At 43.9% G+C, this 15185-nt stretch overlaps 1 protein-coding gene and 1 long non-coding RNA gene across 3 annotated transcripts in view; both read right to left on the bottom strand.

The window, feature by feature from the left end:
* Positions 1 to 1582: 1582 nt before the first annotated feature.
* On the bottom strand, positions 1583 to 8300 carry LOC113036768 (protocadherin-10). 2 transcript variants are annotated; one of them, XM_026193248.2, is made up of 5 exons: positions 5760 to 8300; positions 5556 to 5669; positions 3079 to 3137; positions 2734 to 2861; positions 1583 to 2436 (listed from the first exon to the last, which is right to left on the bottom strand). In XM_026193248.2, the coding sequence occupies exons 1-5, from the start codon at positions 8076 to 8078 to the stop codon at positions 2132 to 2134; spliced, it is 2925 nt and encodes a 974-aa protein (XP_026049033.2). In that variant the 5' UTR covers positions 8079 to 8300; the 3' UTR covers positions 1583 to 2131. The 2 variants fall into 2 exon arrangements, with proteins under 2 accessions (XP_026049033.2, XP_026049026.2); XM_026193241.2 differs by having other exon boundaries at positions 5556 to 8300.
* An 805-nt stretch (positions 8301 to 9105) lies between these two features.
* LOC145431572 (uncharacterized) overlaps positions 9106 to 15185 on the bottom strand; it is a 37338-nt gene continuing 31258 nt past the window's right edge. Inside the window, exon 3 of the long non-coding RNA XR_013911920.1 lies at positions 9106 to 9587. This is a non-coding gene — a long non-coding RNA (uncharacterized LOC145431572). The remainder of the gene's footprint in view (positions 9588 to 15185) is intronic.

Genomic DNA, 15185 nt, shown 5'->3' with positions numbered 1-15185 from the left:
ATCTATGTTTCTTTGTGTAATTGTGTGTTTTTTACTCAACTACTTTGTTTATGTGTTTATATTTTGGGGAAACTGTAGTAGTTAGTTTGCAGAGTAAGATGTGGTTAACGAAAAAAACGAACAAACAGAGATTAATGTAATCAACAGTATTTAAAGCTTTTCACCACAGCAAGCTGCAACATTCAATTGCTTCATTTAAGTAGAGCATTTTTTTTACATTAATGAATGCAAGGTTGTTGCAACAGTGTTGTAACAGCGTTTTCATCTAATGTTATGTTGTTGCATTATTGGTATTTTTTTGGTTAAACCTACCACTGACATTAGAGAGGGGGGGAGGGGTATGCAATTTATTTGTATTTTACGAGCATAATTTACACCTCATGACTTTGTTTTCTTATCACTACTTAAAAATTAAAAACAAAACATTTTAAGAGGTCATGATTTATGTATGTGAGAGGCTGCTGTGAAAGCATTAAATCCAGCCTGCTGCACCGTGCTCTAAGCGCCCTCTGGTGGACAACAGGAAACGTTGCAGTTGGATTTAGAGGCACAAATGGACAAAGCCGTTTCAGCACTATGACAATGGACAGCTCCCAGTGCGACCGACAGTAATGGTTACATGATGTGGAAATGAAGCGAGTCTGTCTGCCTTACAAGTCCTGCTATGCTGTAAGAGAAGAAACGTTGAGATTTTATATTTTATCATTTCACTACAATTTCACCAGTTGCTGACTTTAAAGGAAGCTGATATGTATGTGATCTATTTTATATACACGAATTTGGCGTTTCTGAACGTGTTTAAAACAGAAAAGAAAAAAACAATGTCCAACTTCCACTTTATTTCAAGGATCAAAACCTGAAAATGAGCCAAGCCGATCTAAAAATGGCTGCCCCTTTCACTGTCCCTGTGGATCACCTTACTACAGAGAAGGTTACTCTGCTCCCCTTCATGCTCTCTATGGACACCCGTTTCCTTATTAACGACATTATTTTCAATCTGAGCCATAGGACAACCTAATTACCCTGCTCATTTCTGGCCAGTGGCCAGCTCCCATCTGTTGATGCTGTGAACTAATTCCCAGAGAAGAAAGAAATAAAAGGGCATACATAGAGAGAGAAGCCACAGGCCCCCTTGCTCAGATTCAGGTGTGGCATTTGGAGTTAAGAGCCCCCCACCCCCATCCTTTCTCTTTCCTCCCTTGTATTCCTGTTCGTGGTCTTAATTAAAGTGATATTTCGAGAGAGGAGGTTCTGTTTGTTCAGTTAATGAACCCCACTATTCTCTGCGGGCAAATGGAAATGCAAGCACTCCAATTAGCATATGTTAGCATTTTACTATGTTTATTCCTCACCGTGGAAAACAGCTTACCAAGGCGAAAAGCTTTTCACCCTTGTACGAGTAGCTCTGGAACTTTTTCACCTCAAAATAATTAACTCAGGCTAATTAAACATAGATCTGGAAAACTTACATCTAAATCATTTATGCGTGCACATCGACTGAATCTGTTTTGGTGCAGGGATTATGTTTTATGAATCACAGCAGGTCACAAATGCTTGCTTGAAAGAAAAGAGGAAGGCCATATGAAAAAAATACTTTATTTTCATAAATGTATACAGTACATGTGTAAAGGAAGGAACCCTCCCCTGTCATTACAGTAGTCTGCTTCATGGTGCAGCTTGCATATACATACTCACTGTTTCATATTCACACAAGCTCTGTTAGCAAACAAAGATACAAAAAGGAAAAACACGTCTTCTTTTTCATGTAACCAAAAAATATAAATTCATAAGGATGTGCAAAATTATTGTCCACGAATGCTTTTTCGAAAACTATTTTGGATGTAACTGCTGCTCCAGTTTGATTGTCTAAATAATAATAATGATAATTCTAATAATAAAAACAGACACATATGCTGACAATGTTGCAGTGGCATGTCAAATAAATAGCCATCAGACCTTCATTATCCTTCTTCAAAACAGATTGTCCATACATTATTCCTCTTTCCCTTTCTATTTTCATACCACTTATAAATCATATGTTCATTCATTTATGTACTGGGTGGGCTCTACCTCTGTTTTCATATAAGGATATCCATCTTTTTAATCATCCACTAGGGCAGTTATTGAAAAGTCAGTCATTGTACAGGTCATTATTTATGATCGCAGTCTCTCCCTGGGGCGACATCTGGAGACGGCGCTTCTTTCCAAAAGTAGAAAATGAATTGTGGACATCTAGGTCGCTTCGCTGTGCGGCAGGCCTCAGGGTGCAAAAGCCTGATGGCGTCCCAGGGATGTACACATTGTGGTGGTAATCGGGTGGTGGGTGTGGGTGCGGGTGGGAGGGGATTGAAGGCTGCTGCTGCTGGGGAGGAGGTGTACACCGAGGAGTCCAGGGGCGAGAGGGAATCCCACTGGGTGAAGGAGACATTTTATAATCTATAACATGAGGAGAAAGGAGAGAAGAAACAACTGCTTATTATTCAATACTGACTCATGTCTTTACAGCTTGTTGTAAGGACTGTTAACGATTAAATGCAGTAAAAGGAGCAGTGATCTGTTTAGTGGTCAGTTTAGTGAGGATGAGGTAGGCCGTCAGCTACAAGTGAGTTAAGGGAATAACAAAAAAGTAAAAAAATTAAAGAACGAGGATGCGCAGCGTGTGTAATATTAAAGTAGTGTAGATGAAATACTCCATATGCATACATAAGCAGGAATGCATTTAGCCTCTCTCACCTTTCGTGCCTCTCATGTGAGTACCCCAGGTCCAGTATTGTCCAGGTGCCATTGAGGTGACATAGTTTTCTGGGTCTGCATGCATGGCTTTTCGCATGAGGGTGCCATCCATGTTTATGGAATTGTAACTACAAATGAAATAAGTCTGTGTAACAACACCGTTGACTCATATTTATGAAAATGCAAATCATATTGACATGAGCATTTTTTATGCAGACTGTATGCTTTAGAGCTTTATTGAGCACATACTTGTATGTGTGTGTTTGTGTGTGATGGGGGGGGGGGGGGGGGGGGGCAGGTCATAATGCTGCTCTACAGAAATCAGGTCAAAGTTCAGAACTATACCTTTTAATAGAGGAGTTTTGGTTCTTCGTGAGAGTCCAGTCTGTGTTTGGCTGCTTTAGCTGCAGAGGGAAGATATTGTCAGAGTTAATGGAAGGGTATTCATGTCAACGATCAGTTCCGTGTGGCTCTATTTTTAATTTCATCTAAACGATGTCTGTTATGATAGAGGTCACTGATAGCTGACAGGAGTAGACTTTCTTGGGATCCCTCCTGAATTGAAGACACGATTCTTTTCAGATGGATCGTGGCTGCCGCCCCGTGGATGTTTGGCAGAACATGCTCATTTCAAGAGTAGAGGTGGTGACGCCTCCAGCTACGATTCGCCTGTCACTTAGTTTTGCTTTTATCCTCCGTGGCGCAGCGGGAAGGGTGAAAGAGAGCACCCGAGTGATATTTATTCCAATTTGATTCTCATAGTACGGATTCCACGCTCCATTAATTCACCTAAAGTTGTTAACGAGAAGAATGCGACGTAAGTTATTATTAGAATCGGTATTCAAAATACTGTCCTCAGCCAGCTGTGCACAAAACCAATTAGAACCCCACCGGGATGAAACGAAACATGATTTTAATCTTCAAAGGGAACCGTGCCAGGGAGGAAATTAAGAAAATTACACACGTCATTGTTTTGTGGATTTTATGCATCATTTTACATTAATATTTGCCTGACGCTCCTCGAGCAAGGTTTTTAATTAAAAGTCTCGCAGAGAGCCTTGAAAAGTTTGCGGCCCTCGCAGCTGTAAATGGAATAACCCAGCACGTCTCGCCACGCATTCACACCGTGGCACACATCACATTCGCCTACCTTTCCTGTGTGTCGTGCGCGCTTAGATGTGTGTTTAATCTCCCTTTTCACCTTCAATTCGTCAACTTAAGCGCGGTTATGCACTTGCTTCGAGTATTTGTGATTCGTTGTGATTTGTCTTTGACGCGCCAGAGACAACCTCACTGTGACTCACGTGAGCACGCTGAGGGGCACTACCGGGTGATTTGGTGGAGCCAATTAATAAAAAGAAGGACACTTTCTCCTGAAGGAGTTTAGCTACAGGCGGCACATTCACCGTGACCTCGAATTCCCTCTTGTGGCCAGAGGTGTATGTGTCAGTGACCGGGCTGACATTTCTCAGTCAGCCTGGTGGAGTCTGGTATCAAGGGCCTGACTCTTTGTCCCCTCCACGCTATTAGACCGGAGGGGACAAAGAGTCAGGGCCGATTCATACCGGAATCGGCATTACGCACATATTTATGGTCTGCTGCTCCGTCTATTATGATAATAATAAAAAAAATAAAAATAAAAAAAAAACGGGCGTAGACACCCTTCCTCTGTAAACTACCCCCCTTCCTCGTCTCATTTCTCCCCTCTCCTTCCTTCCCTTTCACCCCCTCCTCTTCCCCACCCTTGCTCGACAAATATGAAGCCACATCTCTCTTTCTCTCCTCGCATTCAGAGGACAGTGCTGGGGCCGATCTACAGGCTGTCCACGTCTCAGTCCAGCCATGTCCTTGCGCCCCCTCCTTCTCCTTGCCCCCTCCCCTCGCGATGTCCTCCCCTGTCTCCCCAAAACCGACCATTTGCCATTTTTCATCAATAATGGACAGCCACCCCCCTCTTGCGAATACGCCACATTGTGTCTGGTATAATGGTTCGGTCGTCCTTGTGCCCTTGAGGCATAGTTAGTGAGGTTATCTGTCCTGTATTGTTAGTTTGAAAACAAGAAGGCGTGTTCACAAACCCGAGTGCCCGTGACATGGATTGCCTGAACCCAAGGCTGACAATTTCAAACAGCTGCCATTCACCTTCATGTTTGTAACCTTGACTTTTTGTTCAGGTAGATACGCTGGAAGCAGGTGTGTGCACGTCACTGCATGAAAACTGTGTGGCAATAACACTGGATGATGTAGACATTGTTCTCGCAGGTCACAATCTCTATAATTAGTTCTCGAATTATTATTAAATGCTTGAATTGATACCAAGACTGAACAGAGGAGACTGCCTGAACTACATCTCATCTTCCTCTCGTGCAGTAATTGACATCTCACTTCGTTCTCAGACACGGTTTTTTGCACAGCATATGCTCCTCGCAAGATGGGGCTTTACACTTTCATTAACATGTCAATTAAAATGTAATCTCACGTCGTCTCATTTCATTTCCCGGGTGCAAAACATTAACATGGGCAGCACAATTAGAATTCATTATTGCCACAATTATATTAAAACGCTGTGAAGACGACACGCTGTGCGAAAACACTAACGAGGGAGTGATAGAAGAAAAGAGTGACTTTACTGAAGGTTTTCCTCAAGTTGAGTACCAGCCTGTATGGCATGCGCGATTTGACCTTCATGGGAGAATGTCACAGTCTAGATTCACATCTGATGGAAACTGAGTTGATAGTTGTTATTGTGTCAGTGTGTGGAATGGGGTGGAATTAAACGCTCGCTCTCCTTTGTTTTATACTATATGCTGATTTCACTCTACCTCACTGGGAGTAGTTGCTCCGTTGTTCACAGATGCGCTCCGGCTTTGCGCGTTCCACGAGTTTTCCGCGCTCTTTGCCTCGTTGTTCCTCGGTGTGCTGCTCGGGCTGCACGGCTTCAGAAACATAAAGTCACTTTTGGCTGATTCGGGGGTTAGACACACTTTATAACAATATGATTGAGAGAGACTGCTATTTCCATTCACCTCCATGCAGTTCGTGGGCACTTTGGCGGCGGATGAAATCTGCAGGTTGAGGTTGGATTTTTTGAACATCTCCGGGGGCGGCTCTGGCTGAAACCCCCCGCAGCAGCAGCAGGATAGGGGGGGCAGGTTGTACCCGCTGAGAGTCTCGCTATCCTTGTAGCACTTTACTGCAGCCAGCACGATGATAGCCACCAGGAATATTAAGGATATAGTGCTCAGCGACACGATCAAGTAGAGAGCGAGGTTTGAAGGGGGCTGCGGGCTGAGTGTGAGGTCCCCGAAATCTGACAGGGTCTCGGGCACGCTGTCTACCACTGTGAGGACAATGGAGACAGTGGCGGAAAGCGGTGGCTGCCCGTTGTCCTTGACTAATATTACCAGTCTCTGTCTCGTTGCGTCTTTTTCTACTATTCGACGAATAGTCCTGATTTCTCCCGTGTACAGAGCTACGCTGAACAGCCCCGGGTCTGTAGCCTGTAACACCTGATAGGACAAGCGGGAGTTCTGCCCCGCGTCTGCGTCTATCGCTGTTATTTTGGTAACCAGATAGCCAGCGTCTACTGCCCGCGGAACCACCTCTGTGGCCACAGTGCCGTTTTTCGGCAGTGGGGATACGATAACAGGTGCGTTGTCGTTCTGGTCCAAGACAAAGACGTTAACTGTGACATTACTCGCGAGAGGGGGGAAGCCTGCGTCCTGTGCCTGTACCAGAATCTGAAAGTTTCTTAATTGTTCGTAATCAAAGGAGCGCAGTGCGTAGATGTTGCCGTTGTCAGAGTTGATTGAGACATAAGTGGACACGGGCATGCCCTGAATCTGACCCTCCAGAATAGAATAAGACAGATAGGCGTTCTGGTTAGAATCGGGGTCGAATGCAGTTACAGAGCAAATGGAAGCGCCCGGGGCATTATTCTCGGTCACATAAACTGTGTATGAAGGTTGGGAGAACCGCGGGGGGTTGTCGTTAATGTCAGACACTTGAACGAGAATGGTTTTTCTGGTAGAGAGCGAAGGAGAGCCCAGGTCTCGTGCTGTGAGGGTGATGTTGTATTCGGACACGGTTTCTCTGTCCAGAAACTCGCTTGTCACAAGAGTGTAATAGTTTTTAAAAGATGAGTGGAGCTGAAAGGGAACGTTGTTTGGAATTTGGCAGTCAACGTTTCCGTTCTCTCCAGAGTCCCGGTCCATAACACTGATAACCGCTATCACCGTACCTGCTGGCGCATCTTCCTGAACGGGAGTGGACACTGATGTGAGGATAACTTCGGGAGCGTTGTCATTTACATCCAGGATGTCCACCAGCACTTTGCCGTGTACGGCCACGGCCGAGGGTCCCCTGTCTTTCGCTTGTACATACAACTCATAAACACTTGCTTTCTCATAGTCCACAATACCCTTCACTCGGATTTCACCCATGTAGGGGTCCACGCTGAACAGTTCGCGCACTTTGAGTGGTGCGTGCCCGCTGAACGCATAAGTAACCTCCCCGTTCGAGCCCTCATCCAGGTCTGTGGCGTTCAGTTTCAGCACCAGCGTCCCTCTCGGTGCGTTCTCCACCAGGCTCGCGCGGTAAACTGCGCGGTCAAACACAGGCACGTTATCGTTGGCATCCAAAACTGTAATAGTTATCAGCGCTGTCCCTGAGCGTTCCGGTGAGCCCCCGTCATAAGCAGTCAGAACCATTTCATGCTTTTTCTGCTGTTCCCGGTCCAGTGGGGTGTCCAGCACGAGCTCAGCAAACTTGCTCCCATCATTGCGCGTCTGGATGTTCAGTGCGAAGTGCTCGTTTGCGCTCAGCAGGTATGAGCGCAGAGAGTTGGTGCCAACGTCCTGGTCCTGGGCGCTCTCCAACGGGAAACGAGAGCCGGGCGCAGCGGACTCTGTGATGTCAAGATTAAACTCGCTCCACGGGAAACTGGGGGAGTTGTCATTCACGTCTAAAATCTCCACTTCAACTCTGTATAGTTCTAACGGGTTTTCTATGACCACTTGTAAGTGCAAAAAACAGTTTGGGCTTCGTTCACAAAGCTCTTCTCTGTCTATCTTTTCGTTGACGAAGAGAATCCCGTTCTCCAAGTTCACTTCTAAGTACTGTTTCTTTGCGCCAGAAACGATACGAAACCGACGGGCTGACAGCTTTGCCACATCCAAACCTAGGTCTTCGGCGATGTTGCCCACAAAAGCTCCATGCTCCAGCTCTTCTGGGATAGAGTAGCGAATTTGCGCGAGAACCAAGTCCACGACACACGCGCACAGAAGCAGACATATAACCAGGCCAGTCACCGGCACCCAGCTGCCTCTGGAGAGAATGTGATCCATTTCAGCCCCGTGCGTAAAGCACCTCACACGGACATCTTTCGCCTCATAAAGACATTCAGCTGTACATAATAGAGAAAAGGAGCCTGTCCTAAGATTGAAGTTAGTCACATTTATTTGTATGGGTAACTTTGCCAAATACTTAGAATGAGAGAGCGGGAGCAGAGTGAAAGCACCTCTCTCGGTGCTGTGCTCCACGCGCAACACCGGTATGAACGGGGGAGGCTCGCGCTTTGATTTTACAGTGTATTAGGCACTTGGAGGAGCCGGTGGGGAGGTGCGTGTGTATGTGTGTGTGTGTGACAGAGAGAGAGAGAGGGAGAGAGAGATGGAAAGAGAGATGGAGGGGGTGGACGTGGCTTCTCGCAGCTCCGTATTGGAGGACGCTGACGCGAAATACGACTCTAATTACTGTAGACGTTTAACCCTTTCACATCCGCGTGTCTGTTCGCCTGACCCATTAAAGTGAGGACAGGGCGTAAGTTTGATACCAGACGTCAGAGCCAGATTTGGATTAGGAGTCAAAGTGTGTCACGGGTGTCCTTTCCTAGGCTGGGTTTACTAGATGAGGATGAGTAAGGATTTGTCTTGGTTTTCCCAGCTCCTTACTGCGCCAGGACCGTGGTGATAGCCAACATCGTGTTATTGTTTTATTGCAATCCCCACTGCACCTTCAGAAAAATAATAAACTATTCTTCTGAGGTCCCATGAGTACGTGTTGAAATACAGTAAACAAAACACACAAGCTTAAGCACTCACTCGCTCTGCTTCAAATGGCCCAGTGGCCACTAACAGTAGGCTCCTGGGACTTCATAATGCTTTTGAATTAGAGCCCTTTGAAGATGAATACAAACACTATAAAACAGTCCCATTCATTAATCATCACATGCGAAATTGGGTTTTACAAAAAGAATCTTTGATAGGTCAGAGTATTCATTTTTAATCAGTGTTTAAATGAGTGTGAGCTACAGGTCCTGGAACTTAAAACGATTACTTTGAGAATCATAAACGGACAAAAGACCAATACAAATACGCATTACACGCCTTTAATTCACTTAAGTGGGTCTGTACATGTATCAACACAATCAACGTAAAAGCAGTGTCATAAAGCCTCAATCATACTTGTCTCTAATCAGGTATTATACTGTGGTTGGGATTAGATAAATATCTCATAGATGATTTGTTTACAGACTGGCATAAACAGAAAAGGCTGTATCAGAGTGCCATTATAGTTTTGAGATAAAGAGAACAACTCTTTAGAGCACCGCGCATGTTTGTTCACATCTAATCGCTTTCCTGTATATCCTGGTCAGTTAGACAAGCAGTGAGCGGCAGGGAGCAGTTAAAGACAGAGTTAGAGTGCGACCAAAGGCTGCCTTTGTGAATTCAGGTTCTTCTCCAGACAGACACGACTAGCATCCTAATGCCAAAAAAATGGTGGAAATCTGAAAGTCTCTTCATGGGACTGACGACACAGCCTTGGCCCCCGGGCAGCGTTGGGCTTGTTAGCAACTAAAAAGGAAAAGAAGCGAGAAGGAGATGAGAGAGAAAGAACAAGAAACAAACATTTCTGCTTCTTAGGGGCAGCATTTCCTTTTACACTAGACGCTGCATTTTTCTATAAATTGCTCCCAACAACCTGAGGACTAAAACCTCTGTGGAAAATCGTGTTGATGGTTGGTCCTCTTTGAGGGTGATCAGGGAAACAAAGTCTAATGTTGCTGCGATCTTTTCACTTTCAAAACAAATCAAACAGGGCCAAAGGGAATACTTCCACTTGAAGACAGTGGTTGTTTCTGACATTTCTCTCTTAAGCAACTGAGAGAATAACGTTCCCTCTTCATATTCAGCTGGGTTTTTAAAGGAGAGGTAAGAAAGGTCACTACTTGTTTTTGAATAAAACCGCAATGCTATCAAACCATAAATCCTCATCCCAGAGGAAGAAATCGCAGGAAAAAAAGCATTACTTTTACTTCCCCTGGGAACTAAAGTTGCTGCACTTCTATCTCTCCAATAAGCAGCACTGGCATGCATTTCCCTCCCCTTTTCAGGAAAAACTAAAATCCCCAGGTTTAAATAAGCAGAAAATACAATCTGCTTGTAGACTTAACCTCAAGCAGATGGTTAAGCTTCTCCAGAAATGATTACATTTCTGGAAAAAGAAAAAAAAAATTACCACCACCACCAGTTCCATTGCTTTTCCCTTCTTTTTAATTAACGGAGTGAAGGATTAGTGTGCAGCTATCCGGGATCAACCGTTCTCCGACGGAAGAATACAAATGTTTTGTGATAAATAATCCCAGAGCCCTCGGGCCGGCGGTCCCTCGGTGCCTGTAACATTAACATGCATTACACGCAGCATTAAGCCGGACTCATCCGCCCCTATCGCCTCGCTCACCCAATTGTCCGACAGAAAGACTACTTTCTCTGAACTACCGCTCAGAAGCCATCTGACCGTGACCCGTTCCTCCCCACAGAATGAAAAAGTACTGGTGGGTGGATGAAGGATGGTAAAGTGGTTAGAAACTCATTTGTTTTTTTTATGCACTTGAAATAAAGGGGGCTGTTTTCTCTATAAGCGCTTTCAGTTCCACTTTAGTGCCGTCTATGTTTTATTTGGCTCATAATGTCCACATGTAAGTGCACTTAAAACGCTATATTTCTTTTCCATTCGTGATCTTGTGGCGCCATCTATCGGACAATATGCGATACCGCAATAAATGGAACGGTTTAAAATGTATTGTGTGCCAAAGAAAAGTGTTGCTTCTCTTTAACAACACTGGATAATTTTTGCTGATACAAAATTAAATCGGATAAAGTTATCTGTAGTTCTGCACCTCACAGGAAATCAAGAGAAACACAAGGAAGACTGAACATAAGCTTATTAGTGGAGGCCATAATGTGTTTAGTCTTAAAGTGCTCACATTTGCTCACAGTGTTGTTCGCATAGCTTTAGATGTATTAAAAATGAATCCTTATCAGTATCTACTCCATACAATTAATCCTGCACATTTCACCCTAAAGCATAAAACATTAATTATTCATCTTGTGTGTTTTTAGGTAATGATGGCCCCCAAATCACCCTTCCACTAAAGCATAGCATCATCTTTTAACTATATTTGCTTCAATCTGTGTTTCGGTGATACCACATTAATAAATTGGCTCAGCAAACACTAGTTCATGGTTTTAACTAAAGGAGTTTATTAATGAAACCAGCATGTTTCCGCCTGTATTTTCCATCATTGGGGGAACCCAACGCGTTGAAGCTGGATGTAACTATTAGTGAAATGATCGTATTGAACAGGATTACATGAGAGTTATTGCATGGGTGTCCTTCTCACAGAACATACTTCTCAGTTAAAAGTTGCTAAAGGAGCGAAGCACCGATGTGAAATTGTTTAAGCGCCTTGAGGCGACTTTTGTTGTGATTTGGCGCTATATAAATAAAATTGAATTGAATTGAATTGTCAAAGGTTTCTGGAGCCATGTCACTTCGCTCCAGAAGCCATCGTTTTCTGGCTTGAGACTTTTTTCTGTGATCCTAGGGGGCCATCTACCGGATATTCATCAGCATAACAGTCAGAGAAACAGGAACAAAAGAGCACCAAACTGTATACACCTTATACACTTACTTTCCGTTGATCTTATTTATTGTCTGATTCATTAATCTGTGTGTGTGTCAGATAATAATTTTCTACATTTTTTAGGTATCATTTTTAACCACTCTATGTCTATTATCATTAATTATACTTGTGTTACGCTGTTTTGTCATGCATGGTGTACGCATGGTGTAAATGATTTATATACACTGTCAAGGAGAACTGTACACGATCTGTGTTTTACGTCACAAAGTTACACATTTAAGGAATTTTACTGCAGTTTTAAAGAGAAGCTCAACGACAAAAATGTAAAGTTAGGCACTGCAAAAGAAAACCTTACAGAGATGAAAAAATATCGTCGTCAGGCTTATGAATGCGACGGATTTATGAGTACCCTACAACTTCTTTATCAGTGTGAGCACGTCTCGGGCTGTGTCATGGCTGGTTTGAACTGATTTTTGGGGTTAATGCTAGTGTTAGGGTGATCACGTAACTGAGCGCAGACAAACAAGTTAGCGTTTCGGGTAATTAACTGGCATCACAATGGTTAACAATCCGCATTAATTTCTCTACTCCCCTTTGCTTTTACACGTCAACTGCTAGTTTCTTTAAAAGTGAAACCGGGACGTGAGTGATGACATTTCACAGGTGGGCTTTAAATGACGTCTTCCTTTTCAGAAAGTGAAGGAAACAATAGAGCCACGTTATCACCAAATATCCACTAGGAGGAGCCAAAGACCAACAAAGTACCTGCGAAGTCTATTTCCAGATTTTGTCTCCCAATCTGATACACACACGTGAAAATGGGCCAATACATATCATATTTGGACATCTTACTATAAGTCTTGTGTGTGTGTGTGTGTGTGTGTGTGAGAGAGAGAGAGAGAGAGAGAGAGAGAGAGAGAGAGAGAGAGAGAGAGAGAGAGAGAGAGATTATTTTGATTACTTAAGCAGATGTTGCTCAGCAAGTGTCGGCACGTGTGTTGGGGGGCAAAGGGAAGTGGGTGAGTCAGGAGACAAAATAGAGAGATGTGATGAAAGGGAGGATGACTTCCACCTGCAGTTAGCTTCACCTCATCACTCTGCGGTTCCCATAATAACCTGCTGTATATTGTCTGGTGCTTCTCCATAATATCCATCAGAGAAGACTAACAGAAAAGTGTAGATGTAAAGGTGACAGGAAAGGTGGGAGGCCATGCGAGATTAAGAGATATCATGAAATCATGAGGGAGGGAGACAGGTGAGAAGAGACAAGCGAGGACAAAGAGATCAGGAAAAAATGTTAAAGACACATGGTCACATAACCAAGCAGTGAAGTGATGGGAAAATGAAGAGTAGGGATAGGGGAAAGGAGAGGCAGGAAAAAGAGGGAAAGAGAAAGAATAGAGATTTTCGTCCACATGCTCCTCAGCTGTGTAAACTGAAGGTCTCTGCTGCTTCTCGGATTCCCCCGAAGAAGGGGGATATTTATAGGAGGCTGGCAGCGGTAGTGAATGGACCCTTGCTCTGTCACACCCACTAATATTATTATTATTACTTTATATGCGCAAAAATGGAAAATGTCAGCAACCTGAGAGGCCTACAGAGACAGACGTGTGCATGTAGTCTGTCTCACTCCCCGTCAGTGTCTGTGTGCGTCTGCTGTGCGTGTGTCTCCTCATGTTCGTGAGAAACTGTCTGTTGTTGAGACAGAGCAGTTATATGAAATGGGCAAGAAAAAGAAGACCAAATTAGAGAAAACAGGGGGAAAAAAGGGAGAAGCTGGCATGTTGTATCAAGGGGTGTAACCTGATCTACCAAACTTATTAGAGTTGTCAAGGAGTGAGAGTAAGAGAAAGGAAGAGAAAGAGAGAGGTGGAGCAAGGCTAGACAGACACAGACATGAGCACATATTCCAGTTCCAGATTATAAGATTCCCGCAAGTAGTAGACATGTTGAAACAGACTACACACATACACATGCATACACACACAGATATATGCACACTCACTGGCATACAGGTCCATAACCACTTGGTAACAGATGCAAACTCAGGCACACATGCAGAAACACAAACAGTCTGATAGACATAACAGACGTGCACACGCATGCACACATGCTGGGAAGAGAGGAAATTCCGGAGGGAACAGGTGGGAGTGGTGATAGAAATCTATTAGGATGACTTTGATCTTCCTCGTGCCTCTGTCACCACCACTGAAGTACAGTGGATGGATCAGGACATGCTAATCATAATGCATATCTATTCCAATATGTACAGTGCCACAGCAAAATAATTGCACAGTAAAAATGTTGCTTTTGTGGAGCAAGGTGAAAATAAGTGGCATGGAATTCTTTTTATACTATGCTTAATGTTTTTCTACCCACTCTTCCCTGCGTTTTCTTGCCAAAGTAAATCAGAGTCTTGGGAGCTTTTTTCAGTGAGCGAAAATTGTCTGAAGGGGGCAGTGTTGAGGGAACCCAAAGGGAGCTGAGTTGGGTTACACCTGAAACATTACAAATACCTTAATAGGAGTGTAATAGGTGAAATAAAACAGCAGAATTTGACACAGTCGACTTTGATCTTTTAATGTTTATATTTTTCCCAAGATTGTCAACAAGATGATCTGAGGTTGGAGGGAGGGAAGAAAAACACGAGGAAGGAAATAAGGAAGAGACAGAGAGGAGACAGAGACACAGAGCTGGCACAAATGCAGTGTCTACTGAGGACAGATGCCAAAGGTTAAGTATGTGTGTGTTTGTTCCCTCGTATGTGTGTGTTTTCAGGGTGACCTGAACTTAAGGACTTATTTAAAAAAAATCATTCAGTACAATGTTTCATTACAAAACAGAAAATTCCAGAATGTCCGTTACATCAGCCAAGATTGTGTGTGTGTCTGTGTTTGGGTGTGCATGTGTGTGTATGTCGGTGGGTGAGTGCCAAGGCAGAGATGAGAGTGGAGAGCCCCTGCCTTAGGGGCAACAAAGACAGTTGATTGACAAGCCGCATGAACATGAATGTGCCTGTGTAAACCTCTCTGTATTAAATTCTTGTATTCACACCACCTTTCCTCTTTTGTGCTTCCACTCCACCTGTCCCTACTTCCAGCTCCCCTCTTTCCAGTCCCCATCATTTTCTACCCTCTTACTCTTTTGACCACCTCTCTGCTTCCTCTTGGCCTACTTTGCTGAGAGTATATTAATGACCCCCATGGTAATTAGCTACTTTAAAGCATAAAAAAGTCATGAATGGAGACTAAGCTATGAACAGGTTTGCACATAAACACGTTGGTCAGCTCAGAGAGTGCGCTGCATGGCCAAAACATGCACAGCAATCGAGAAAACATGCAAGGAGGAGAAAAAACTCAATTGTGACGGAAACTGTTTGCAGAAATTATTCATTTCCCTCCTTTTTTATGTTTTCCTTATGCTGACTCTATACCCCTCCCTTTCCCCAGTCTCTTTCTTTCACTCTCACTCATTTCCTCTTGCACATTCCACTCCATTTTGCATATCTCTGACTCTCCCCCTTCCA

The sequence above is a fragment of the Astatotilapia calliptera genome, chromosome 2 (genome assembly GCF_964374335.1).
Source record: "Astatotilapia calliptera chromosome 2, fAstCal68.1, whole genome shotgun sequence".
NCBI classification, from domain to species: Eukaryota; Metazoa; Chordata; class Actinopteri; order Cichliformes; family Cichlidae; genus Astatotilapia; species Astatotilapia calliptera.
Note: the sequence above shows the minus strand (reverse complement) of the source record. Positions and strands in the feature narration are given on the sequence as shown.

Bases quoted from the DNA above. Each gene is read 5' to 3' on its own strand.
- LOC113036768 (XM_026193241.2), bottom strand. From the start codon at position 8,078: ATGGATCACATTCTCTCCAGAGGCAGCTGGGTGCCGGTGACTGGCCTG. The intron at 2,862-3,078 runs GTATAGTTCTGA...TTTCATTTGTAG, and splicing joins CAAAACTCCTCTATTAAAAG to TTACAATTCCATAAACATGG. The intron at 2,437-2,733 runs GTGAGAGAGGCT...CTCATGTTATAG, and splicing joins TCACATGAGAGGCACGAAAG to ATTATAAAATGTCTCCTTCA.